The following is a 27,459-nucleotide window of genomic DNA, read 5'->3' on the forward strand; positions in this document are numbered from 1 at the left end:
TTCTCTGATTTTTGTATCTTTTTTCTTTTACACCCAAAAGCTTGATTCTTAATCATATCAATGTAATTACTACTCACTTTATCCTACAATATGTACTAGTATCAAAATAATGATACCAATGTTGATACTAACAATCTAGTTACTGAGAACAGGCTATGATTTCTATTTATCCCACCAGGGATGTAGAGTTAAATGACCATGTCTTCAAGTCATTTGGGAAAAACTTCACTAAATTCATACTCAGCTTTCTTTGTTTTATTTTTCTTTTGACTTCAAGAGTTAAGAATCCTTCTTTGAGCTAAATACATGAAGGGGGAGGGAGCCAAAAAAAGAAGTGCTCCTGGGTTTCTGTCAGAATGAAATGAAAATGTTACATAGAAAGCACATTATAAACCACAAGACCTACAGCAATGTAAAATGCCAGCTGCTGCGATTATTTCTCTGTAGCAAAGGCCATCTTCACTCCCAGTTAGAGGATGCTATTGGCCAAATTGGCCAGATCTCACCTGGCCCGACTCAGGGTTGATTACTAGCCACTGGGGCCCCATCATCTCATTTGGCCATTTGACCGCTCCATGTCTCAGGTTCCTTATATGTAAGATGGTGATGAATTAGAATACCGAGCTCACAGATTTGCTGTGAAGATCAAAGGAAAATGTGCACTCTATTAAATATTTTTCTTCTTCCCTCTCCCGCTTCCATCAGGGAAACCGTGTGGGGAACTGGGGCCATTTAGAAGATGGAGACCAAGCAGACAGAGCCGGTCACCATCATTAGCCTCCGGAAACTGAGCCTGGAGACCCCAGAGACACAGCCAAAAGGTAAGATGATCATGGAAGTTTTGGACCCTCAAGCTGCGGCTTAATTTCCCCACGTATTTACTGATTTTTATAATAATGAATTGGTTTCCCAACACCTTCCTCCTCATTATTAATGAGCTATCATCCACATACATTCCCTTCCCACAGAGGCTATTCCTCTCACTCTGCCCTTCCTTGTTAGAGTCAAAGACATTCACCGTGGAAGATGCCGTGGAGACTATCGGATTTGGACGTTTCCATATTGCCCTGTTTCTGATCATGGGCAGCACTGGGGTGAGTGCTCCTTGGAGATCATTTGAATCTCTAAAGCAAATTCATTATTGGATGCTTAGAAATGTTCTTCCACATTTCTTCCACTGACCTCCATCTCTGGGATGTCCATTCAGGGAGGGGAGTGAAAGGGAGCAGGAACCCTGTGAGGGGGTTAATTCAAAAGTAATTTTCATCTACCTTTGGCAGGTGTTTGGTTATGAGCAAATAAATATCTGTGTTTTTATGTTCTGGGAATTCAATATTCATTTAAAAAATGGTTTATATCTCTTCCTTCTCTGGGAAGAGAGGAGAAAACCATTATCACTCTAAGTAAAATTATACACATGGTCCTCAAATATTTTGTGTATAAGAGTCATACAAGACACCTGTTGTCATTACAGATTTCCAGTATCTTTAGGAGGCACTGATGAAGTTTTGCTATTTACCATCAGCTATTTTGAGAAAAGAAGAGTGACAGCTCAGCCCCAGGGCTTTGACCAATAGTGGGACTGTCCCAAGAGACCACTACTGCTTCTTCCTTTTGTCGTAGGTGCAGTAAGAATATGTTAGGAATATGATAGTGATAAGCTGAGAGAAATGGTCAACACGACAATGGTTTAAGGTGGGACATAAAGATAGCTAAGAGGACACTAGTGAGTAAATAGTAGAGAGCCCTGACCCTCGCCCTCAGCTAAATGGTATAAGAAACAGAGTGATGTGAGCTGGAGGGAGCACTTGGCAAGTTCTGATGCAGGGCTCCAAAGCCTTATGCTCTCAGGAGGCAGTCCAGGAACAGAGAGAAAGGCAAGGCATGTTCTGGCCCTACTTTTATATTAACCAACAATACAATTTAGAACATTTCTTCATCTATAATGTCTCATCGAGGCTCCAAAATGTTAAGATTCCATGTTTCAAGGTGCAAGTGGGTGTGACTGGGGAGGGTTTTATCATAACTTTCCTCTACTTTCAACCAGAACATCTCCACTTCTGTTTTACATATTTGGTTTCCAGTATGGTTCTGTTACATGGTCCCCTTAGCTTACACACTGTTAAACTCTTTGCATCTTTTACCTTCAAATCTGTTGGGAGCCCTGTCTTTTCTTCCATTATAGCCCTCTGGCAAGTGAAAAGAAAATGTAGAATTTCTTTTACCTTCCCAAATCAATCAAATCACCTATACAAAGGGAGTGTATCTTTATTGTTATTATTTGTATTAGAAAGATGGTGCTATTGTACCCTCTTCCCAAAGGATAGGTATCACCTCTGTATAGGTGATATGATGTCCATATCCAGATCCATGTTCATGGAGATTGTATGTCTATTGCACATTTACACTAGATTTTGCTGTGAAATAGCTTCTGGTCTTCTTTAAGTGTTTTATAAGCTGCTTCAGTTCTTCCCAACCCATCAGGTAGAAAGCGCTATTTACCAGGCTTCCTCCCCCCTGCGCGCGCACACACACACACACACACACACGGACACACACACACACACACACACTGTTTAATTAGGTGTGGTAACCAAATCCCTTCCCTGGTTTTAGGATGAGCTGCATTGGATGGATCTTCTCATCAGAATAAGTGTGTTAACAGTGATGGGCATGGCTCCTCCTGGCCATGGTCTCTTAAGGTTCTTGGTCAGAGGCAGTAGGAGCAATAGCTGGGTTTCAGGGCCCCACGTGACCAGGGTATATGTAATAACATCACAGCAGCAACACGGCCTCAGTCTGTGACCAGGCATCCTGAACCCTGGTGTTCTCTGAGGTCTTCTAAGATCTTCATATACCGTGCTGCTTCTCTGGGTCCCTCTCCCCTAAGGCTGTTATATCAGAGTGGGGCAGAGTCTTATCCCTTGTTGGCTTATTTGCTCTTAAGACAGCTTGGAGGAGTAGAGTCCGGATTAATATTGATCCAACTGCTTTATATTACTGAGAGAGATATGTTTAATAAATCAAATATCCTTCTGAGGTTGTCATGCCGTCTCTTATTCACTATACTATTTGGGCTAAAACATACTAACTATCTGAACTCTAAACATGACTAAAGTACTTTCCAAAAAGAGACAAACCTTTACGATATCTTTCCGATTCCCCTATAGTAGCTAACACCGCTATACTTTTTTCATCCCAGACCTTCAAGTTATAAATACGCAGATAGTACTATAATACATAATCCACACAAATATCAATTCTTTTCTAGCATCTACTTCTTCCTTTCCCTGGGAGATAAACTTACCCTACAATGGATTGCAAGATACGGACAGAGGATGATATTCAAACTTCCTATTGGAAGAAATATTTACTAGCACAACTTACACTAGGTTTGCCAATAGACCTTCTTCCCTGCTGGTGAACTCATTGTTCTGTACTTGCTGCTTTACTCTCCCCTAGCTTTCATGAAGCTTGCCTTCCAGCTCAACTTCTTGAGATCAGAGACTCTTTCACAAATCCATTTGCAAGGTCCTGAGACCTTCACAATGATGAGTATGAAACAACAGAGCCAGGTTGATGTGGGTCACCCACTACCTAAGTGATTCCCCTGCATACACACACACACACACACGACACCCTCATCGGGCTATAGCGCAAGTGCGTGGATCAGCAACATTGCAAATAAATATAGGTCATAAGTCTGTGGGAGTCCTCTCAAGTCATTCGAACCGTAAACATTACATCCACGAAAGCCAACGTGCTACTATGGTCTTTACCCAACTTAGCAGTGTTGAGTAGTGCTCACTATAGGTGCTCCCTCCATGGGGGAGGGGAAGGAGGAGGTTAGAATTAGAAGGATGACGGACAGGCACACGTGGGAAGAATTGATGAGAAACCAGCACTAAGACTCGGTGTTTTCCCTCCTTCTTTAAGGTTGTCGAGGCCATGGAGATCATGTTAATAGCAGTCGTGTCTCCTGTCATTCGCTGTGAATGGCAGCTGGAGAATTGGCAGGTGGCATTAGTGACCACGGTGAGTGCCAGCTTCGGGTGCTTTGAATGAACCAGCTGTAAAGCCAGGGCTTCTGCTCCCCATCCCCCATCCCACAGGGCTAAGAGCCAAAGTCTACCTCACTGTCTGGTGTGTTGGCTTCCAAAGCTCATGGAGTTGCAGGCCCAAACTACCATTTCCTGTAAGGAGCACAACCTTAAACTGCTTATTTTCTAGCCCCTAGCAAGAGGCTAGAAGAGACAAATGCAAATCAGAGAGAGTAGCCCTTAAGTCATGGATTAGTTATGGTTTGAGTCAGACTGCAAATTATTTGGACCATAGCAACTTACGCAATCACCAAATCATGCTCGCAAGAATAATATTGTGGCATGCATTCAACGTTTCCCAAAGAGCGTTATGAATAGCCTTATGAATGGCACATCAAGTTTTGCTACAGAGTGGAATTAAGGATACTCTACAGCATTCTTTCAAAAGGTATTTATTAAGTACCCATGAATTGCCAGCAGCCCATGTGTGCACGTGTGTCTGTTGTCAGGAGTACAAGCAGCTCCATGTTGCTTGAATAGAAAGTCAGGAAGAGGGAACAATGGGAGACAAGGCTGCAGAGAGGTGGAGATCAGACACATCTTGGAGTCTGTGTATGGACTCCATTCTGGAGATCACTATAGGCCCCTGTACCCCAACTTCAGTCAACATGTGCAAGCCCTCCAAGTAAAATATAGTTGACACGGGTCTATATGACAGTTCTTCCAAATTACTCTTTTACCTAACAAAGATCAATTTCACCTAAACACATCATTGACTTCATAGTTATTATGTATTTCTCATTAAATGGATATTCAAATACACTTCCTATCATGCGGAGCTCAGGTAAATCTTTTTTTTAAATCTTAGAAGAGGCTCTTCATGCCGAAAAGTGTTGGAGGCTACACAGTGGATGACAGGGAGCCATTAAGGGGCTTTAAGGAGGGACATGGTCAGCTTTCCAAGCACCCCGAGGAGATAAGGTTGGAAGGTAGATACATTAGCCGTGGTAAAGTGGCAGAGCGCATAGAGGGGAGGGAGTGTGTTCTGGAAGTATTTAAGAGGTCACATCAGCCAAGGAGATGAAAGAAAGACGAGGTGAGGAGTGGAGAATTGATTGGCTTGGGTATTGAAGCTGGTGTTCATGAAGGCAGGACTACGTAGAGAAATTACGATGAGACAGGTGCCAATCCCCTCACGGACGGAGAGGGGAGTGTCGGGAGACAGGTGCCGATGGGTATAGGATGCAGAGTCAGTTGGCGGAGGCCTTGAAAGACGGTGAGGCTTTATAGGAGACTGAGAGTTGTGGTCTGAAACTGGCCGTGGAGAATGCTGGAAGTTTTCCCCAGCCCCCTACCCTTCTGGGGGTTATGGGCAGGGGGGAAGAAGTGTCCCCGCCTCTCACTCACTGCCTTAACCAAACCTGACCTGGGAATTCTCATCTGTTTGGGAACCGGGAACCAGGAACCTCCTCCTCACCTAAGGAACCGATCTGAGTTCTCCTCTCAGGTGACGTGTATTATCCGCCCAGCTGTGTTTCTCTCCGTGTCTCGGAGGCCAGGAAATGTGGAGCCCGGTGTCGTTCTCAATCCCAGCAGCAAATGTACAAATCTGCTTCTTGCCTGACATCTATTTCTCTCTTTAAAATTCTTTAATAATTTTGTCGCACTTGTTCCTTTTTTAAAAAGTTCTAACACCTTTAAAAGAGGGAAGGGGTATAAATAAAAATAGCTAAAGACCTTGCCTGGGCTTGTAATTAAGGGACTCAGCCATTTTTCATTTTCTTCTCCACATAAAATGCAGTTGCCATCTGGAAGGCATTCCTTGTCAATCCTGTCCTTTGGAGTGACTGCTGTAACGTTCCGTGTAATTATAACTGCACCACACCCCAGCTGGCTTGTGGCTATGCACGTCTCTATCCCTGAGGACGCTGGGCCATCCAGCTGTGGATTTTGCATCTGTCACTGCCATGAAACTGTATTATATGGTACACATTCTATATTTACAACTGACATTTCATTGGTTGTGTTGTGTTGTTCTCGGTGTCATCTAAGAAGTTTCCCTCACGTCAGCTGTAACATGACTTCCTTGTCAGGTGGCTCACGGCTCAGGAGACTTTTCTCTAGGGAATTCAAGTCACCCCATGGGTGCCCATTTCTTGCTCTGAATTCCTGGCTGGCTGCTGTCCTTTAGTGTCCTTCATCCTGGCTGTGAGTCCCATCTGGCTTTGGCAACTGTGCCCTGGGCTCACTGACCTCAATGACCTTGCCAACAGGAGGGGCTCAGACTGATTCAACTAAGAGACCACATTTTGACCAACTCCCAGGCTCCCCATTCCTCAGCCCCAACTCCACCTGCCACCTGCCACCTTCAGGACAACCTGGCCCGAGCAGTTAACCTTGAGGACTGTGGATGAATTACAGTCACATTTTGTGACTAAGAGTTAGTGCTGAAGAAACAAAACTTCACGTGGTGCATAAAACAGAAATAGAAGAGTAATTTTTATGCTAAAAATAAGTACCTGCAGAAAAAGCAGACCCTCCAAAGGAAGGGGGGGGGAGAGAGAGAGAGAGAGAGAGAGAGAAAGTTTATGTCTTCACCTTTGTGCGATTTCCCCAAGAGGGTTAGCATTCACAAGCTTTGGGGTTCACACAGGCATTGGGTCAAGGTTTGTGTTCTAGACAGACTTGGTAATAAACAACTCAGCCTTAGGAAAGTCCTGTCTTTACACTGAGTGGGAAGAAAACAAGAAAGAAAAAAAAAATCTGCCACTTATGGGCAAGAACAGAGTAAATTTTAAATTTGATCTTATTTGACTATTTGCTTCACCTTCATTAATCCTTTAATTAAACTTAATCCAGGTGCAATTAAGTCTATTAACCCAATGTAACATCTCAATCAACAAAAGTACTTTAAATCCAAAGAGCCACTTTCCTCCCTGCCCTGGGCAGTCTGTGATTACTTCCTTTTTTTCAAGTCTGGTCAAAAAGAAAAAAAAAAGAATTAGTTTACTTCTTCCTTCTTGGAGGGAGTTTGATAATTCCATAATAGAAATTGCTTAATTTCAGAGGTGCCCAAATTTTGAGATTCACCAACTGATATGATTTTTTAATTCTATTTTAAGATTTTTATTTATTCACTTGAGAGAAAGAGGACAAGTGGGGCCTGGGGTAGAGGGGCAGAGGGAGAAGCAGACTCTCCATGGAGCAGGGAGCCTTATGCGGGACTCGATCCCAGGACCCTGGGATCATGACCTGAGCTGAAGGCAGACGCCTTAGTCCACTGAGCCATGCAGGCACCCTGATATTTTTTTTTTAATTGAGCGGCTGACACAGGGTTGACATTAAAAATATGTATATTTGATAATTAAGGCTGTTAGAAGACGAGAAAGAGGTAAAAAATCTTGCCACTGACTGCCGTCATCTTTCAAAAAAAAAAGAAAAAGGAGGGCACATTCATATCAACAATCAGAAAGAAAATGATTCTAGAATAAAAAGAGCCCTTAATATTCGATAAATTTAGGTTTATTCAAAATGTATACATTGACCTTATTTTCACTGTTTTTCTCAGGACTGATTAGATTTCATGATAGGGCAGCGTCTGTCCCAAGACTGGCATTTAGAAAGCATTGGCTTCTCTCCCCCTCCCCTTCTATCCTGGAAAGCACAGTGCAGAGAAAAAGCATGGCTTTGTTGTTCAAGAACAGATACGATTTTTTTTTTTTTTTATAGTTCCCTGTGGAAGAAATGCGTTTGAGTTTTCCTTATGAAGAGTAAGGAAGGGGGGAAAAAAGAGAAAGTAAAGCAGGCAGCAGAGAGAAACAGTTCTCTTATTGAAAAAGTCTTAGAAATGCAAGCTAACACCTTTCCTTTGATTACCCTAGAGTCAATCAGTCAGAGATCTTACTAGAAAGGAAAGCAAGTGAAGCTTGGAACTGCTTGAAAGAAGAAAAATAAGTCGCCTAAAGGCATAGACATCAGATCACAGCTCAGACTGAGTTAAAATGCTGGTATCATACCCAGTTTCTTGAATTTTATCAGTGTAGGATAAGCCATCATGAGAACGAGTATGGAAAAGAAAGAGATGTATATTAGTTTTGAAGAGTGGTTCTGTATGGGTGATTGGTTTTGGTCTTTATTTAAAGTTTATGTTTACCTATAAAAACATAAATGAAAATTGCTTCTAGAAGCCTCAACTTGTGTGTGGAATAAGGCAGGTCATGAATGAATAGAGCTTGTTTTTAATTCTTAAAATGGAAATGCACAATTATACATCTGAACAGAATGAGGCCAGGGCCATCATCTTTTTTTTTTAAAGATTTTATTTATTTATTCGACAGAGATAGAGACAGCCAGCAAGAGAGGGAACACAAGCAGGGGGAGTGGGAGAGGAAGAAGCAGGCTCATAGCGGAAGAGCCTGATGTGGGGCTCGATCCCATAACGCCGGGATCACTCCCTGAGCCGAAGGCGCCCCTAAGGCCATCATCTTGGATCAGAGGGAAAGCAACCACATGTTCCTCCCATCCATTTCCACCTGGGGGCAGCATCTCCAGGTGTGGCATGAGCTGATGGGAAGCATCAGCCTCTGAAGCCCTGAATATGGTGACCAGAGACAGGAGAGCTTTGTGAAAACCTGTTCTTCACCTTCTACCCCTTGCACATTTCCAGTCGACTTTTCATGAAGATGAATGAATGGGAAATGCAGCAAATCAATATATTCTAGAAAGCCTGCCTACAGGATAATTTTTTTCTCACTCCACCTCCAGATGGTGTTTTTTGGCTACATGGTATTCAGCATCCTCTTTGGCCTCCTGGCTGACAGATATGGCCGCTGGAAGGTAGGTTGGCCTTGAAGAATGATTTGGAATTTTCTTTTGTGCTGATGTCACCCCTGCTTCTCTGTAGCAGACATTTCTTTTGTCAATAACCCGGATAGAGTGGGCGGAAATTCCTTCTCTGACACCACATGCCAGAATTCCGGGCTTGTCTTCTCGCTTTCTCATCTTTTCCTGGGGTACCTGTCCTCATACCTGGCCCCTGTCATCCGGGAATGGAACTGATGCGTGTGCACAGTTAGAAAATATTAGAATGTAGAAGTTGACACATAGAAACATAAGCAGCTTCACGCAAGTTAACTTTGGTTATAGCTTTGAAACTCAGCCACTTGCTCGAGGCCATGTACCTGCTAGGGTTAAACAGTAAGATCTGAATCTATGTCTTCTGATTAGAAGCCTAGGTCTCTCTCTCTCTCTCTCTCTCTTTTTTCCGTGTTTGATTTCTGGTAGGGAAGGCCTCTTTAAGCATAAGCCCAGGGGGACAAGTCCCAAAGGAAAATAATTACAGAATTTGCTGTATGTTTCGAAGTGCACGAAGTAAATATCATAGACATTCATAAATGAATCTGAAAACACAAGTAGCTCAAAAAAAATGTAAAAAGCACAAGAAGACATTTTACAAAAAAATAAAACTGGTCAACATAGCTTGAAAAACATTCAATTGTGGGAGTAATCAAAAGGAAAAATACTAGAAGGTATGATTTTTTGGGTATCAAATCCATACGGATTTTTTCTTGTTTTCGAGAAAGCTGCAAGGGCACAGACACCTTCCCGTCATATTGGTATAGTTTTTCTGACCATCGGTTTGGTAGGATGAATCAAGAACCTTGAGAATACCTGTTCTAGTCCGATCATTTTCATTCCAGAAATCTAGCCCAATTAGATCATCAGAGAACCACAGAGATTTCTGTACGGACATTGTCACAGCTAACTGTAACCTCACTCTCAGCATTCAACCACAGGGGAAGCGTTTATGCATTATATTACCTGCATTACAGTACATCTTTCCACTGGAATCTTTTGCAGCCATTAAAAATATGTTTCCCCTTTTTGGGGGGGGGTTGGGAAGTCAAGCAAGATTTAAATATTTTTGTTTTTCTCTTTTTCTTCCATATTCTCTACTGTGAATTTTTATTATTCTTATAACTACGGAAAAAGCAAATACCTTAAATTTTCTCCTCGTCCCCATTCCAATACTTCCCTGTGCTCCTCACGAGGGCAGGTTTTTGCTCCCAGATTTACGAGTTTCAGCTCCTGTCACCTGTTAGGGTGGACGCAGTCGGGCAGTTTTGAGGAACAGTCTAAATTTGAAATGTCTGGGCTTTCAGGCAATACAATGGCATAGATGGTGTTATTTGACGATCGTGAGGGATCCGTGAGCTCCCTGTAGAATTAACTCCTCAGAGAAACAAACATCTGGAAGGAAATTAAAAATCACCTTCGGAAGTTAATTTTCTTCCATTAATTTCTTCCACTGAGGCAGGTCCCATTAACAAGTCTCCTTTTGTTGCTTCAGATTTTGCTCATCTCGTTCCTGTGGGGAGCCTACTTCTCCTTGCTGACCTCTTTCTCTCCGTCCTACATCTGGTTTGTCTTCCTGCGGACAATGGTGGGCTGTGGCGTGTCGGGCCACGCACAAGGGTAAAGACTTCACGTAGAGGACGCTTCAGAGAGAGATGTGCACACCCCCACATTCTTACACATACGCTGTGGTTCCTGGGCCGATAGCATCCACACGTTGTAAATGTATAAGACTTCATTGTGCTAATTATTTTTTAGCTTTTTATTTATTTATTTATTTTTAATTTTTCTTGAAGTGAGGGCTGCTAATTCCTCTAGGAGTTATTTACTCATCAAAATAATGTTTGATGATGAGGCTAGCAGAGTGCACTGGACTGAATGCATTTAAATTTTTTTGTCCCTAAGGCTGATCTTTATTTTATTAGACTAAATACTAAGCAAAAGTGCCGTGTGAGGTAGGTAATGCAGTCTGTTTGTTGCTTGAGAATTTGTTGGAAGAGTTTAGTTTGATCAGAAGCACCTTTAACCCTGAAGAGTAACCATTTTATTTTTTATTTAAGATTTTATTTATTTTTGAGAGAGAGAGAGAGACAGAGAGCAAGCATGAGCAGGAGAAGGGGCAGAAGCAGAGGCGGAGGGAGAAGCAGACTCCTCGCTGAGCACGGAGCCCAAGGCAGGACCCGATCCCAGGACCCTGAGATCATGACCTGAGCTGAAGGCAGACACTTAACAGACTGAGCCACCCAGGCACCCAAGGAGTAACTATGTTAAAATGCCATTGCCCTGTGACTAAATATTGTGTCTAAGTGCATTTGCAAAGCGGGGGGAGACTACTGAGAGAGACGGTGGCTGCTTGCCCTTCTCTGCCCTGGGATAAGTGCGCGGTGTCTTCTTGTGCCTGGAGAGGTGTTCTGTTAACCATTCAGCAACTCGGAAGCCTCCCCTAAATTCACAGAGCGCCTCAGGCTACTCTCTCCTGGGAGCCTTGGAGCGGGTTACCCTTAGAATGTATTAGAGGATATCAGAGCACCCAATTATTACCTTAATGTGTTGCAGAAAGACTGTACCTCTCTGGGGCATAAATTAAGCCCTGCTCTGAGCTTCAGAGCCCTACAGGAGTAGAAGTTAGCTTGACATTTACAACATCCCTCGGGAATCAGCCCAATAAATACGTTAAGAAAGCCCAAACCCTGGTTAAAAATTGCAACAGGGAAGAGCAATTAGAAAACTGAAGGGAGTATGATTATATTTGTCTATTCACAAAATTAATTAGAAACCTATGCTTTGACTGTCACCATTTGCTGTGGCCAAGTATTTACTTCCTTTTAGGTGTATTTTAATTTTCCAAGTATGTTTTAGAAAGGGAATCAGGGTTGGCAACAACATTTTGCCAATTTTGGGGGGAAGAAAATATTTCTTAAATGGTAGAAGGTTGAAAATAACTCTGGGAAGAAACATGTAAACAAAAAAGCCGTTGCAAGTTTCTTATTGTTCTCTTATGAGGATATTAGCTGTTCAGAATTATGCAGCAAAACGTAATTATTTAGGAAAAACTTCTGTTTTCCTTTACACGCTTGCACTCAGTACTTCTGACAAATCTTTTTTTTTTTTTTTTTTTTTTAAGAGAGAGAAGGTGCACGTAAGCAGGGGGTGGTGGGAGGAGGGGCAGAGGGAGAGGGAGAATCTGGAGCAGGCTCCACTTGGAGCCCGAGGCGGGGTTCGATCTCATGACCCTGAGATCATGACCTGAGCCAAAATCAAGAGTCAGTTGCTTAACCGACTGAGCGACTGAGCCACCCAGGCGCCCCGACAAATCTTCACTTCCGACACTAAGTGTGTGGGTTATTTACACACCGGCCAATTCTCCAACACCAGCTGGGTGTTCTACAGTTTGGTTCAATTCTGACCCTAAATGGAGTTTGCTTAGACCCCGCAGGTTTAGGGCTCAGTCCCACGAGGCTCTCACCCCCCCTCAGACACCAATCACAAGCAGGAGGTCCCCAGGTTATCCACACCTTCTGTCTGACTTGCTACAAATTGGAAGTTGCCACAGATCCCTCCAAGGGCTCAATAAATTGCCAGAGCAGCTCCCAGAACCCAGGCCAGGAGTCTACTTACTACTGCAGATGCAATACAAAGGATATTTTAGAGGAGACAGATGAATGGCCAGGTGAAGAGATGGACACAGGACAAGGTCTGGAAGGGTCCTGAGAGCAGGAGCTTCTGTCCCGTGGAGTTTGTGCCACATCGCCCTCCCGGCACATAGATGTGTTCGCCAGCCTGGAAGCTCGCCAAACCTTGTGCGTTAGCGATCTTTAGGGAGGCCCCACCATGGAGGCATGAGGCATGTAGGCATCGACTCATTTGCCAACCCCTCTCCTCTCTCCAGGGGGTGGGGGACAGGGCTGGATGTTCCAAGATTCTAATCATGGCTTGGTCTTTTAAGACCAGGCCCCAACCAGGAGCTCACCAAGAGCCACCTCATTAGAACAAATGATGCTCCTTCGGAGAGGGAATTCCAAGGATTCTAGGTGTTCTATGTCAGAGACTGGAGTCAAAGCCCAAAGATTAGCAGGAACTGGGGGCTGAGAGCGGTATATCTGTATTTCACAATGATGAAGTCTATGTTTTTCATTCTTTAGCTCTGTGACAAGAAAAGTTATGATTTTTTCTAAGTTATTTGCTTTGATAAAAATGAAATTATTCTGTTCCCCCTCCCTTCCTGTTTAAGGCTAATCATAAAGACTGAATTTTTGCCTACAAAATATCGAGGCTACATGCTCCCGTTGTCTCAGGTAAGATAAAATAGGAATTCTATCCTAGAGGGTATGATGCACACGGTTTTGCTTTTGGCTGGTTGATTGTTGGATGAGCACACTGCCTATTTCTTGGTGTTAACTAAAGAGCACTGGGAAGGCTGGATGCCAGAGGTCCCATTTCAAGGTTCCCTCAGCCAGGACTTTTGTCACCCAATAGTCACATTTAGAATATAGTAGCCCCTTCCAGGAAACATTCCAATGACTGGTGTCCGTGGAATGATGGAAGCCCAGGAATGCATGTGGGATGGACTTTCTCTTCCCTGTGAGTCTTCAGTAGGGGGACACAGTTCCTAACCTTTTTTAGGGCAGCCCATCTCCCCTCCCGGGTTACTAGTATCTGCAAGGCCATAACTGGCTCCTGCCTGTGGGGACATGCCCTAGGTGCCTTGTCCAGCTGAGGCATTTACCCAGGTGAGGAGATTACGATGTTCCCAAGCCTGCCCCAGGCCCCACTGGCCGCTGAGGAGAAGTTTCGTGTTAGAAGCTATGTTGATCAATCGAGGCGTCCTTGTACCATCTCTGATGCCATCATTATCCAAATCAGGGGACCAGGAAAGAGAAGGCTCTTCTCACTGAAACATCTATTTGGCATTAAAGCAGTAGGAGAATATTTTAAGATTTATTTTACATTTTTCTAATACGCAATGTAGGCAACAAAAAATGACAAAGAACCCAACAGACACTGCCTGCTAACTCTTCCATTTCTCCCAGTTTTCTTCTGATTTTTGTGAAGATAGACGCACACACTGTTCATACGTAGCATTTGGATTTTATCCTTAACAGTGTTTCTTGGGCGTGGTCCTGCCTAAGCTCATCTGTGGACATTTTCTCTTCCACGTGCCACGCATTCCTTGGCATGCTTCCTGGTTGTGTCTTCTCCTTGCTAGTCTTATTTTCCTCCTCTCCTTGGGTCATCTAATTAGTTCCAACGGTTTTAGTTACCTGGATCTGTAAACCCGAATATCTACAACCAAGAGCATCTCCTTGAGTTTCAGATGCGGTAGCCAATAGACTACTTGAGAGTCACTTGACTATCGCTTCACAAATATGACATGGATGGAGTTCATCTGTTCATCTTCCCCTGAAACGTCTTATTTCCACGTTTCCACTCTCAGCTAGTAGTAAACATTGTCCCCTCGGTCATCTGGGCCACAAACTCAAGAGCCGTCCCAGACCCCTTCTGTGCCTTCCCTCACCCCCATTTAATCCTTCACCAAGTCCTGCTGATTCATCCCTTATTGAGGGGCCCCCAATTGCAGTGTCCATTGGGAAACACTGTCACTTTTACGTCTAACATCTGTGCTAAATTATCAGTTTTGAAATTTTTGGCCACTTCACCACTAAAACTCTTGTCAGTGACACATCACCTGCTATCTGGTCCCTCACAATGGCTTACTGCTGGTCTTTGAATTTGCTGTCTCTTCAGAAAGTGCATCCCTGATCACTCCCCATGACATTACTCTTTTTTCATAGCCCTTAGCGCTTTCTGAAATAATGCCGTTTGGTTTTTGTAACTGAATTCTTTAGTGATAAAATAGTCACCCCTTAGTCAACCCTTAATTAGTCTCCTGCAAAGGGTCTTTTGTTCTATTGTCGTCTCTCCATCCTGTGAGGCGGAATGGCATTGTCATCTACTCTCCATCTTCCAGTGGGTGAGAATGCTCAGGCTAACACTTGGAATAGTTCTGGTTCCCAAACCCGTGGGGCCTGGCCATAATGGGCTGCCATGTTGTTTGTTGATATAAAATGATCTTCAAGATACACTCTTCAGTACAAAATGCAATACATATACTATGATACCATTTGTGAGAAAAGAGAACGAGATATATCCTTATCAGCATGTATATGCTTAGAATAGCTTTGGAAGGACACAAGAAATTGGTAATATTGGGGTTCCGTCTTAAAAGAGAACTGGATGGCAGGGAAGTAGGAGAGGAAGAGAGTATTTTCAGTGTTTTCCTGTGTGCCTTTTGAGTTACAAACTAGTAAATGTATTATTTATTCAATGGGGGAAAATGTCAATGCCTCTGATTTTTAAAACTTTGGTGAGAGTACTGCCCCCCTGTCTAGCTGAGCCTGCCATTTATAGACAAGCAAACTGAGCCGCAGAGAAGAGAAGCGATGTTCCCCATTCATCCAGGTCCTGGAGGTGGTGCTGGGAGTAGAACCCAGAGCTGGGCTCCTTAAAGGCCCTCTTCCACCTCACCCTCTTATATCGAAATGCTTCCGAGAGAGGCAGGGTTGAGCACACTTGATAGGAGGAATTGCAAAGATTTTATTTTCAAGTAATTTCTATACCCAGCATGGGGCTTGAACTTACAACCCCAAGATCAAGAGTCACACGCTCCACCGACAGAGGCAGCCGGGCACCTGGATAGGAGGAATTTTAACCTCCCGCTCTGTCCCCAGGTTTTCTGGCTGGCTGGCTCCCTGCTCATCATCGGCCTGGCCTCTGTGGTCATCCCCACCATCGGGTGGCGGTGGCTTATCCGCATCGCCTCCATCCCCGGCATCATCCTCATCTTGGCCTTCAAGGTGAGGACGCTCACCGGGCTCCCTCAGGTCCTCCCCTCCAGCTGACCCAGGGGTCCTTTTGCCCTGCAAGTGTTAGCCTCTTTCCTTCACTCAAGACCGTCTCAATCCGCTTCATCCCTCCGCTCCGTTAGCCTGCCTTATGGTCATTTATTGCTAGAAGTTCCGTCTGACGGCTGCACCCTATTTGGGCTGACCCCTCTCTAACCTTTAGTGCTTGGAGTCGGGTGCCTGGTACACATTCTCAGGCCAGTTCAGACCAGCTGGTTTGTCCTTCTGCTCTCCCTCTAACCCACAGAATCACCCTCTTCCTTAGGTTCTAGCAGAATTATGCTCATTGTTCAAAGACGGGGCTGGCAGCTCAGCGGAACTGGGATGTGGTGTGTGTGTGTGTGTGTGTGTGTGTGTGTCTTACCTAACACTGTGGAATCAAGGAATTTCAGATTTCACAAGGGTCCTCGCAGGGCATTTATTTCGTACCCCAACCACAAGCACACACCCTGTCACGGCCAGAATGCTCCCGGCTTTGGGCACTTTCAGACTCGAGACTTTATAGACGACATCAGTATGTTCACCCGCAGGCAGCCCTAGTTCTTAGGGAGTTCTTTCCGAAGCTGGGGGACCGTGCCTCCTTATGAATTTACCTGCGGTCTTCGTACTTCCCTCTGAAAATCCCAAGGTCTATCTTCTGCATGACATCCCTCCAAAGAGTTCAGAAATCTAGCCCAATCAGAGCTTTCCTTCTTTGAATGAAACAGTTCCATTACCTTCAGTTCTTTCTCCCGATCCTGATCCCAGAGCCCTGTCCATGTTTTTTCCGGACGAGCCCGTTGGTCGGTGTCTTCTCTGCAGTGAACTGTTGCTTGACATCCTACACAGAGCGGCAAGTGCCACGGCCCAGGGGCTTAGTGGGCCCGGGGCCTCCCGTGAGCAGCCTGCCTGCCTTGGTTGGTGTAGAAGGAAACGGACTGTCCTGGCCCCACCCTGCGGGCAAGTTGTATCCGCTCGGCCCGCGGGGAGGATTGAACAAGGTGACGCGTTAAGACTCTCTTCGTGAGCCTGGAACATGAACAGTGTTCAACATGCATTAGCATGGCTTTTTAAAATTATCAGTTTGAATCTTGATCTTGTCTGTGGGTCGATCACACTCACACGGAGCATATACCAGGCTCCGCATTAGGTTCCAAGGCTAAAAACACGCATAGGATTCAGTTCTTGCCGTCAAGGAGTGCCAGCCGGTCAGTGAGAAAGACCTGAATGCAAAACGTGATTGTACCAGCGGGATGTGGTAAGCGCTGGCACAGCTTTCATTCTGTGGGTGCTCAGGGGACAGAGTGATTTGTCCCAGTGGGGTGGTGCTGTTGAATTTGGCCTTGAGGGCCGGAGAGCCTGCATCGGGAGGGCCGGAGAGTGGCTCAAGGGCATTTGGGCAGAGCCGATAGGTCAGTCCAGTCATGAAGGTGTGAAAGGCAGAATATGTCTGGGGGAGAGCAGGTAGGCTGGAATGAAGGGTGCTGGTGGGAGGCGGGGCGCCAGGACAGGCCTGTGTCCGGATGACGAGGGCCTTCAAGGCAAGGGGCGCCGGTGGCATGGAAGGGGTTGTGTGCTGGGGAGCTGGTTCACGGCTGCATGGAGCCTGGGTGGGAGGGAACATGAAAACGCCAGGAAAGCAGTCAGAATCCTCCTGGTGGGAGACGAGGAGGATCTGTGCTGCCTGCTGGCCACGGACGGGGAGCAGGGAGCTGCTGGGGGAGGTGCTTTTCTGAGGAAGAACCAGCCCGCCTCGATTGGTTGTGAGGCATAAAGGGCAGGGAGTGGTTCCGGGTGATTCTCAAGGTCCCAGCCTCCATGGAGGCCTGTCTTGTTATGTATGTATGTATGTATTTATATTTATTTATTTATTTGAGAGAGCACGAAAGCATGAACGGGTGGGAGGGGCAGAGGGAGAGGGACAAACAGACCCCGCTCAGGGTGGAGCCTGACGTGGGGCCTGGTCCCAGGACCCCAAGATCTTGACCTGAGCCGACATCAGTGGCTGAACTGACTGAGCCAGCCAGGCGCCCCAGCCTGTAGTGTTTTCTGAGTATGGCATTCAAGGATCAGTGGGTTTCTTCCCCTCGTGGGTGCGAGAGGTCCCTGCTGTAGTCATGCTGTGCCCTGTTGCGTGTGGGAGATCGCAGGGTTCCTGGGGCGAGGCTGGGGTGACAGGGCAGTACAGGGGCCGTGGGGCAGCTGTTCACCAAATGGATGTAAGCCTTTCCCTGCCTTAACGAGTAGGCTGGGCTCCCTATCGGCCCGCTGTCCTCAAGTTGGGACTATAAAAGGGGGACATGACCCTATTTGTTCTAGGTCAACTTGGAATGCCGAAGCCGCCTGCTCTACTGTGTGGCTTTATGCTTGCACACGCACCGGGATGTGTGACTGTATAAGAGTCATCATGGAAGCCCCGGGGTCCACAGCAGTTGAACTCTGATGCTCTTTCCTTCTGTGCCCAGTTTATTCCCGAGTCCGCTCGTTTCAATGTCTCCACTGGGAACACTCAGGCTGCCCTCGCCACCCTGCAGCGCATCGCCAAGATGAACCGCTCGGTCATGCCGGAGGGGAAGCTCGTGGAGCCCATCCTGGTAAGTTCCCGGCGGGGAGGTCTTCTCCCCCCACCAGAGATCCCGGCAGTCCTGGAAGGGTAGAGGGGAGGGGACCTCCGCTCTCTAGCCTCGCCCTGGAGGGATGAGGGAAAAGAGCAGAGTAGACCCAGCCTAGACCCGGCTCCGTGGAGAGCCAGGTGGCCCTAACAAGTTACCTACCTTCGCTTTCCTCATCCATGAAATGGGCATAATAACCTCTATTTTGCAGAGCAAGTCACATGACTTGGCGTCTTTGTTTATGGCTGAGAGATTGTTTTATCATTTTATGTTCTTGCACTGGCCTTATAAATGATATAAATGATATAAATGGGAAGTGATATCAAACTTATAAACCTCATTAAATGATTTCTTAAAACAAAACTTGGCATTTACATCCTAATGGTTCCAGGAACCCTTAAGGTCAGTCTGAAATCATTTCTCACACCAGCGTCCACCACCCACCTGGGGACACAGGTACCAGTGGTACCTTCCTCACCTGTCCCGTCAACTCAGCAACACTCTATGTAAGAGAGAATTAGCCTCTTGCTTGTGGTTGGAATATGGTTATGGAATGCTTGCTGCAACTTGCCTCTAAAGTCGTTTATGCCTAATATTTATTTTGAGGGGAGCAGTGGGGGATAATAATGGGGTGTTACATGGAAGAGTTTTTAAAACTATGATTTAATTCATGTAAAGGTTAGAGTCTACTTTGGTTTAAGACTTTTGATTGAGGCGATTTTGGTAGTGTATATATTTTAGAAAATGGTCCAGCTCATCTAGGTTTTCAAATTTATTGATATAAAATTGTTCCCAGTGTTCTCTTAGAAGTTTCGAAAATCTACTTCATGTGTCCCCTCTTTCATTTTAATGCTGTATATTTGTGCCTTTCTCTTTTTTCTTGGTCCTCTTACTAGAGGTTTGCGTATTAACTTCAAAGAACAAGGATTTTTTTTGTTGTTGTTGTTCTCTTTATTGATTTTTTTTGGTAGTCTGGTTAATTTCTACTCTTTGTTTTCTCCTATAGCTTTTTATGTTTTTCTAGCTTCTTGAGTTCAATACTTAGCTCATTCATGGTCAGTCTTTTTGATTTTTAATGAAGTATTTAGCTGCATTTAGCAAGTTTTGTTACAGAGGAATTTTATTTTTATGTCTATTTTGTAACTGCTCTGAGTTTCTCTTTAACCAGTGAGTTATCTGTTAATGCTCTTTTTTATTCTTTGTTTCTAATTTAATTGCATTTTGGTCAGAGGATATTATCAATTATTTGGAATACTGGAGATTTCTCTGTTGTTCTCTGCATAGTGGCTTTTCATTGTTGTCCCATGTGTGCTTGAAAAGAGCGCGTGTTCTCACTGAGTATACGCATTTTGTTGTATATTGTTAATTGGGCCGGATTTTGCCCGGCTGAGTAACAGTTTTCCAATAAGATGATGGCTTTATTCCTTTCTCCTTATAGTCCTGACGGTTTACTTCATATATTTTGAAAATATCTTGTTTCTTCCTAACATACGATTGGCTTAGTCTCATGGATTAACCTTATTATGTTGTTATTTTATACTGGTTTGGGCCTTAAATTTTATTTTCTCTCATATTAATATATCAAAACTAGCTTAAGTTAGCTTTTTTTCCTGATGTGTCTTTTTTCCAGACTTCACTTTTAACTTTTCTGTGTTGCTTTGCTTGAAAAGTAACTTTTGTAAATATATAGCTGATCTTTATTTTTTTTTTTCACTCAGTCTGGTATTCTGTATCTTTTAGTAATGACTTTGATCCATTTATATCTATTGTGATTATGCACATATTTGGACTTAACTTCTACCATTTTATTTAATATTTCCTCTTAACCGTGTCTTTCATTTTCTCCTTTCCTACCTTTTATTAGAGTGATTCAGTTTGCTTTTCTCCCCCCTGTGCTGCTTTCTACTAGCTTGGAATTTGTGCATTCCCTTCTTTATTATAGAGGTAGCCCTTAAATATTGAAAACGTGTACCCACAATATCTATGTTGTTTAGTATCCTTATTTGCTGTCTGAACAATACAAGGACCTTGAAGATGTAAATTCTGATCTGCCCCAGTCTCATTGTCCAAATTATGTGCGTCTGTGTTTTTGTTTCATGTTGTTCATAAGTTTCCCTTAATTAGACATTATTCTCTAAGCAGGTATCTATTTAGATTTATTAATGTTTTTACTGCTGTCTTTTTTCAGTGGTTTCAAACTTACCTTTTACCCCCATATTCTGGTATCCTTCTCCTTTCTATTGGGTTAATTTGGTTTTATACTTACTATTTAAATGTTGGATCTGTCTGGGTTTAATTGAATATAAGAAACATAGTACAGGTCTAGCTTTGTCATATCTAAATGGCTAACCATTTGCACTCATATATTTTTATTGAATAATCCATCTTTTGTATTCTTAAGTCAATTTTTGAATTCTCTGTTGTGTTCTAATGCTAGATTTGTAGATTCAAGGATATATAGGGACTTATTATATAATAAAGAGGGCATTTCATGTTGTTGGGAAAAGGATACAGGTTAATTGTTGGTCCAAAGTGACACTTTTAATTACAGTATTTTTCATATCTAGTAGGGTAAGTCCCCCTTGTCAAAATTCTTCTTCAGAATTTTCCAAGTTATTTTCTCAGTACTATTTTTCTAGAACAACTTTGAAGTCACTTTATTACGATCTTTTCCTAATATCCCCCCAAAACCTAGGAGAGTTTAATTGGGATAGTGTGAAATTATTAGTTAATACATAAAGAGAATTGACACTTTTATAATATTAAATATTTTTATTTTGATAACAGTATATGTTCCCACTATTCAAGTCTTTTTATATTCCTCGGCAACATTAAAAAAAAAAAAAGACAAAAAACTCTTCTTTTTAATAATTTTTTTTATTATATTATGTTAGTCACCATACAGTACAACCCTAGTTTTTGATGTAAAGTTCGATGATTTATTAGTTGCGTATAACACCCAGTGCACCATGCAATACGTGCCCTCCTTACTACCCATCACCAGCCTATCCTATTTCGCCACCCCCCTCCCCTCTGAGGCCCTCAGTTTGTTTCCCAGAGTCCATAGTCTCTCATGGTTCATTCACCGTTCTGTTTACCCCCCTCTTCTTCCCTTTCTTCTCCTCTGATCTTCCTAGTTCTTATATTCCATAAATAAATGAAACCACATGATAATTGTCTTTCTCTGCTTGACTTATTTCACTTAGCATTATCTCCTCCAGTGCCATCCATGTTGCAGCAAATGTTGAGAAATCGTTCTTTTTGATAGCTGAGTAATATTCCATTGTATATATGGACCACATCTTCTTAATCCAGTCATCTGTTGAAGGGCATCTCGGCTCCTTCCACGATTTAGCTATTATGGACAATGCTGCTATGAACATTGGGGTGCATATGGCCCTTCTCTTCACTACGTCTATATCTTTGGGGTAAATACCCAGTAGTGCAATGTGGCTGGATCATAGGGTAGCTCAATTTTTAACTTTTTAAGGGACCTCCACACTGTTTTCCAGAGTGGCTGTACCAACTTGCATTCCCACCAACAATGTAGGAGGGATCCCCTTTCTCCACATCCTCTCCAACATTTGTTGTTTCCTGCCTTGTCAATTTTTGCCATTCTAACTGGCATAAGGTGGTATCTCAAAGTGGTTTTGATTTGAATTTCCCTGATGGCTAATGATTTTGAACACTTTTTCATGTGTCTGTTAGCCATTTGTATGTCTTCATTGGAAAAGTGTCTGTTCATATCTTCTGCCCATTTTTTGATTTGTTTATTCGTTTCTTGTGTATTGAGTTTGAGAAGTTCTTTGTAGATCTTGGATACCAGTCTTTTATCTGTAGTGTCATTTGCAAATATATTCTCCCATTCTGTGGGCTGCCTCTTAGTTTTTTTCACTGTTTCCTTGGCTGTGCGGAAGCTTTTTATCTTGATGAAGCCCCCATAAATTCATTTTATCTTTTGTTTCTCTTGCCTTTGGAGATGTGTCATGAAAAAAGTTGCTGTGGCTAATGTCAAAGAGGTTGCTGCCTATGTTCTCCTCTAGGATTTTGATGGATTCCTGTTTCACATCGAGGTCTTTCATCCATTTGAAGTTTATCTTTGTGTATGGTGTGAGAGAGTGGTCAAGTTTCATTCTTTTGCATATAGCTGTCCAATTTTCCCAGCACCATTTATTGAAGAGACTGTCTTTTTTCCACCGGATGTTTTTTCCTGCTTTGTCAAAGATTAGTTGCCCATAGAGCCGAGGGTCCATTTCTGGGTTCTCTATTCTGTTCCATTGGTCTGTGTGTCTGTTTTTGTGCCAGTACCATGCTGTCTTTGTGATCACAGCTTTGTAGTACAGCTCGAAATCCAGCATTGTGATGCCCCCAGCTTTGTTTTTCCTTTTCAACAATTCCTCGGTGATTCAGGGCCTTTTCTGCTTCCACACAAATTTAAGGGATGTTTGTTCCAGTTCTTTAAAAATGTCCTCGGTATTTTGATCGGGATGGCATTGAAAGTGTAGATTGCTCTGGGTAGCATAGACATTTTAACTATGTTTATTCTTCTGATCCATGAGCATGGAATATTTTTCCATCTTTTTGTGTCTTCCTCAATGTCTTTCAAGAGTGATTTATAGTTTCTAGAATATAGATCCTTTACGTCTCTGGTTAAGTTAATTCTGAGATAGCATATGATTTTTGGTGCTATTGTAAATAGAATGGATTCCCTAATTTCTCTTTCTTCAGTCTCATTGTGTATTGAAATGCAACTGATTTCTGAGCATTGATTTTGTATCCTGCCACATTACTGAATTGCTCTATAACTTCTAGTAGTTTGGGGGTGGATTCTTTTGGGTTTTCCATATAGAGTATCATGTCATCTGCGAAGAGAGACAGTTTGACTTCTTCTTTGCCGATTTGGATACCTTTTATCCCTTTTTGTTGTCTGATTGCTGTTGCAAGGACTTCTAGTACTATGTTGAATAATAATGGCGAGAGTGGGCATCCTTGTCGTGTTCCTGATCTTAAGGGAAAGGCTTCCCGCTTTTCCCCATTGAGAATGATATTTGCTGTAGGCTTTTCATAGATGGTTTTTATGAAATTGAGGAATGTACCCTCTATCCCTACACTCTGAAGAGTTTTAATCAGGAAAGGATGCTGTATTTTGTCAAATGCTTTTTCTGCATCTATTGAGAGGATCATATGGTTCTTGACTCTTTTCTTGCTGATATGATCTATCACACTGATCGATTTGCGAATGTTGAACCACCCTTGCATCTCAGGGAAGAATCCCACTTCGTCATGATGGATAATCCTTTTAATATACTGTTGTATCCTATTAGCTAGGATCTTGTTGAGAATTTTGGCATCCATATTCATCAGGGATATCAGTCTATAATTCTACTTTTAGATGGGGTCTTTGCCTGGTTTGGGAATCAAGGTAATACTGGCCTCATAGAATGAGTTTGGTAGTTTTCCTTCTGTTTCTATTGTTTGAAACAACTTCAGGAGAATAGGTATTATTTCTTCTTTGAATGTTTGGTAGAATTCCCCGGGGAATTCATCAGGCCCTGGACTCTTGTTTTTCGGGAGGTTTTGGAACACTGCTTCAATCTCTTCATAATTAATCGGTCTGTTTAAAAAATCAATTTCTGGGGCGCCTGGGTGGCTCAGTCGTTAAGTGTCTGCCTTCCATTCAGGGCGTGATCCCAGCATTCTGGGATCAAGCCCTGCATGGGCTCCCTGCTCAGCAGGAAGCCTGCCTCTCCCTCTCCCACTCCCCCTGCTTGTGTTCCCTCTCTCGCTGGCTGTCTCTCTATGTCAAATTAATAAATAAAATCTTTTTAAAAAAATCAGTTTCTTCCTGTTTCAATCTTGGTAGTTTATAGATTTCCAGGAAGGCATCCATTTTTTCCAGGTTGTTTAATTTATTGGCATAAAGCCGTTGATAAAAGTTTCTAATGATCCTTCCTATTTCCTTGGTGTTGGTTGTGACTTCTCCCTTTTCATTCATAATTTTATTAATTTGGGTCCTTTCTCTATTCTTTTGAATAAGTCTGGCCAGTGGCTTATCAATCTTATTTATTCTTTCAAAGAACCAGCTTCTAGTTCTGTTGATCTGCTCTACTGTGCTCCTGGTTTCTAAATCATTGATCTCTGCTCTAATCTTGATCAACTGCTTTCTTGTGCGTGGGTTAGGCCTATTCTTCTGTTCCAGCTCCAGCGTCTTGAGGTGAGAATATAAAAACTGCATTTTAGATCTTTCTATTCTTTTGAGTGAGGCTTAGATGGCTATGTATTTCCCCCTTAGGACTACCTTTGTCCCGTAGGTTTTGGACCATTGTGTTTCATTCTCGTTGGTCTCCATAAATTGTTTAAATTGATTTTTAATCTCCTGGTTTATCCAACCATTCTTGAGCAGGATGGTTCTTAGTTTCCAAGTGTTTGAGTTTCTTCCAAATTTTTCCTTGTGATTGAGTTCCAATTTCAAAGCATTGTGGTCTGAGAATATGCAGGGAATAATTTCAGACTTTTGGTATCAGTTGAGACCTGTTTTGTGACCCAGTATATGGTCTATTCTGGAGAACGTTCCATGTGCATTCAAGAAGAATGAGTTCTGTTGTTCTGGGGTGTAGTGTTCTGTATATATCTATGAGGTCCATCTGATGGTCCAGTGTGTCATTCAAAGCTCTTGTTTCTTTGTTGATTTTCTGCTTAAGTGATCTATTGCTGATAGTGGAGTGTTGAGGTCCCCTACTATTAACATATATTTATTTGTATGTCTCTTTATTCTGGTTAAGAGTTGGCTTGTGTATCTTGCTGCTCCCCTGTTGGGGGCGTAGATATTTATAATTGTCATATCCACTTGTTGGATACATCCTTTAAGAATAATATAGTGTCCTTTTGTATCTCTAACTATAGTTTAGTTTAAAATCTAATCTGTCTGATATGAGAATTGCTACCCCAGCTTTCTTTTGAGGTCCATTGGCATGAAAAATGGTTTTCCATCCCTTCACTTTCAGTCTGGATGTATCTTTAGGTTCAAGATGAGTCTCTTGTAGACAGCAAATGGATGGGTCATGTCTTTTTATCCAACCTGCAGCCCTGTGGCGTTTTATGGGAGCATTTAGGCCATTCACACTGAGAGTGATTATTGAGAGATGTGATTTTAATGATGTCATGTTGCCTGTAAAGTCTTTGTTTCTATAGATTGTAAATTTCTGTTCTGTATCACTCTTGGGGCCTTTTTACTTTTATAGAACCCCCCTTAATATCTCCTGTAGGGCTGGTTGCGTGGTTACTAAATTGGTCAGTGTCTGGCGATCTTGGAAGTTCCTTATTTCTCCATCAATTCTGAATGAGAGCCTTGCTGGATAAAGGATCCTTGGCTGCATGTTTTTCTCAGATAGAGCTTTAAAAATGCCCCCCAACCCTTTCTCTCATTCCAGGTCTGTGTAGACAGGTCTGATGTAATTCTGATATTTTTGACTCTGTACGTGAGAAATTTTTTCGCCCTGGCCGCTTTCAATACTGTATCCTTGGATCTAATATTTGCGAATTGCCCTATGACGTGACGTGGCGTAGGTTTGTTGTGGTTGAACTTGGGAGGGGTCCTCTCTGTCTCTTGGACATGAATGCTTGTTTCCTTTGCTAGATTAGGGAAGTTTTCAGCTACAATTTTTTCAAATAGCTCTTCTAGACCTCTTTCTTTCTCCACCCTCTCGGGGATGCGATGATTCTGACATTGGAACGTTTCATTGAGTCAGTAATCTCCCGTAACCTGCATTCTTGAGATTGGATGTTTTTGAGGCAAGTTTCTGTTTTAACTGTCTCTTCTACCATCCCATCCTCCAATTCACTAATTCCTTCTTCTGCCTCATTTACCCTGGTCATCAGAGCATCTAGTTTTGACAGCATTTGATTCATAGCATTTTTAATTTCTGCCTGATTCGCTCTCATTTCCGCCCTTCGAGATTCTACATTCTCGTTAATATATTTTTCAAGTCTACACATCATCTTGACCATTGTTACTCTGAACTCCATTTCTGATAATTTGGTTATTTCCATATCCATCAGTTCTGTGGCAGAGGCCACTGACTCATTATCTTTTCTTTGCTGTGGGGGATTTCTCCTTCTCCTCATTCTGATGAGGAGAGGTTGTGGGGTTGCCCAGAGCGCAAATTATTGACCAGGACCCAGGCAGTGTGCACTTGTTTTATAGGGACCTTAGGGATGTGGGCTTCTTGATTTTTCAGCCTGCCTTCTGGGGGAGGGGCCTGCCGCGCTGATACTCAGGCAACCCTGTTTCGGTAGAGTCTCCGTGTCCCCTGCGAGGGGGGATGGGGATGGGCACAATGTGAGCTGGTATTTCCAGGCTTTTGTTCCCTGGTAGTTTTCTATGGCTCTTCTGAGAGTCAGAGCCACAGTGGCCGAATCCCAGCCTCTGTCTCAGAACAGAGAGATCGCAGTCCGCTCTCCACTGAGCTCTCCTGGCCTCTTTAACTCTGTTTCTGTCGGTGCTGCGAAACCCTACAGCGTCCGGGGATATGCATCCCCCACCCGGCGTCCCAGCCCGCACTTCCAGGGCCGGCGCGTCTCTGTCCTTTGTGCTTCTAACACCGCCAGCCGCCCCAGTTCCTGCGCGCTCCCGAGCTCCCTGTTTCAGTGTGGTTCATGGGTGCTCTGGATCGCTGGTTGTCAGTCTAGACGCACGCGCGCTCCCGAGCTCCTGGTCTCAGTCCAGTTCCAGTGAGCACTCTGGGGCTCCGGTTTTCAGTCTGGTTGTGTGCGTGCTCCCGAGCTCCCGGTCTTAGTCCGGTTCCAGTGAGCACTCCGGAGCTCCGGTTTTCAGACTGATCGCACGCGTTCCCGGGCTCCCGGTCTCAGTCTCCTTTCTCCGTGGCTGCCGGTCCCCGAGTCTGCCCACTCCCCAGTGCAGGTAGCTACCGCTTACCAGCACCCGAGCATGGCGGCTCCCTCCCCCTTCTGTTTATCTTCCCATATCTGTGTGCGGTTTCATGACTCCCCACTTCGTACCTCAATACTCAGCGCTGGAGATGTTCATTTGTAGAGATCCAGATGTATCTTCCT

At 43.6% G+C, this 27,459-nt stretch overlaps 1 protein-coding gene across 1 annotated transcript in view; it reads left to right on the forward strand.

Annotated features, from left to right (window-relative positions):
- The first annotated feature begins 739 nt into the window (after positions 1 to 739).
- SVOPL (SVOP like) overlaps positions 740 to 27,459 on the forward strand; it is a 71,789-nt gene continuing 45,069 nt past the window's right edge. The window contains 8 exon segments of the mRNA XM_008697425.2: positions 740 to 821; positions 1,003 to 1,094; positions 3,937 to 4,035; positions 8,805 to 8,876; positions 10,390 to 10,514; positions 13,126 to 13,189; positions 15,623 to 15,748; positions 18,241 to 18,369. Of these exon segments, the coding sequence (XP_008695647.2) occupies positions 740 to 821; positions 1,003 to 1,094; positions 3,937 to 4,035; positions 8,805 to 8,876; positions 10,390 to 10,514; positions 13,126 to 13,189; positions 15,623 to 15,748; positions 18,241 to 18,369 (789 nt within the window).

The sequence above is a fragment of the Ursus maritimus genome, unplaced genomic scaffold (genome assembly GCF_017311325.1).
Source record: "Ursus maritimus isolate PB19 unplaced genomic scaffold, ASM1731132v1 scaffold_3, whole genome shotgun sequence".
NCBI lineage: Eukaryota > Metazoa > Chordata > Mammalia > Carnivora > Ursidae > Ursus > Ursus maritimus.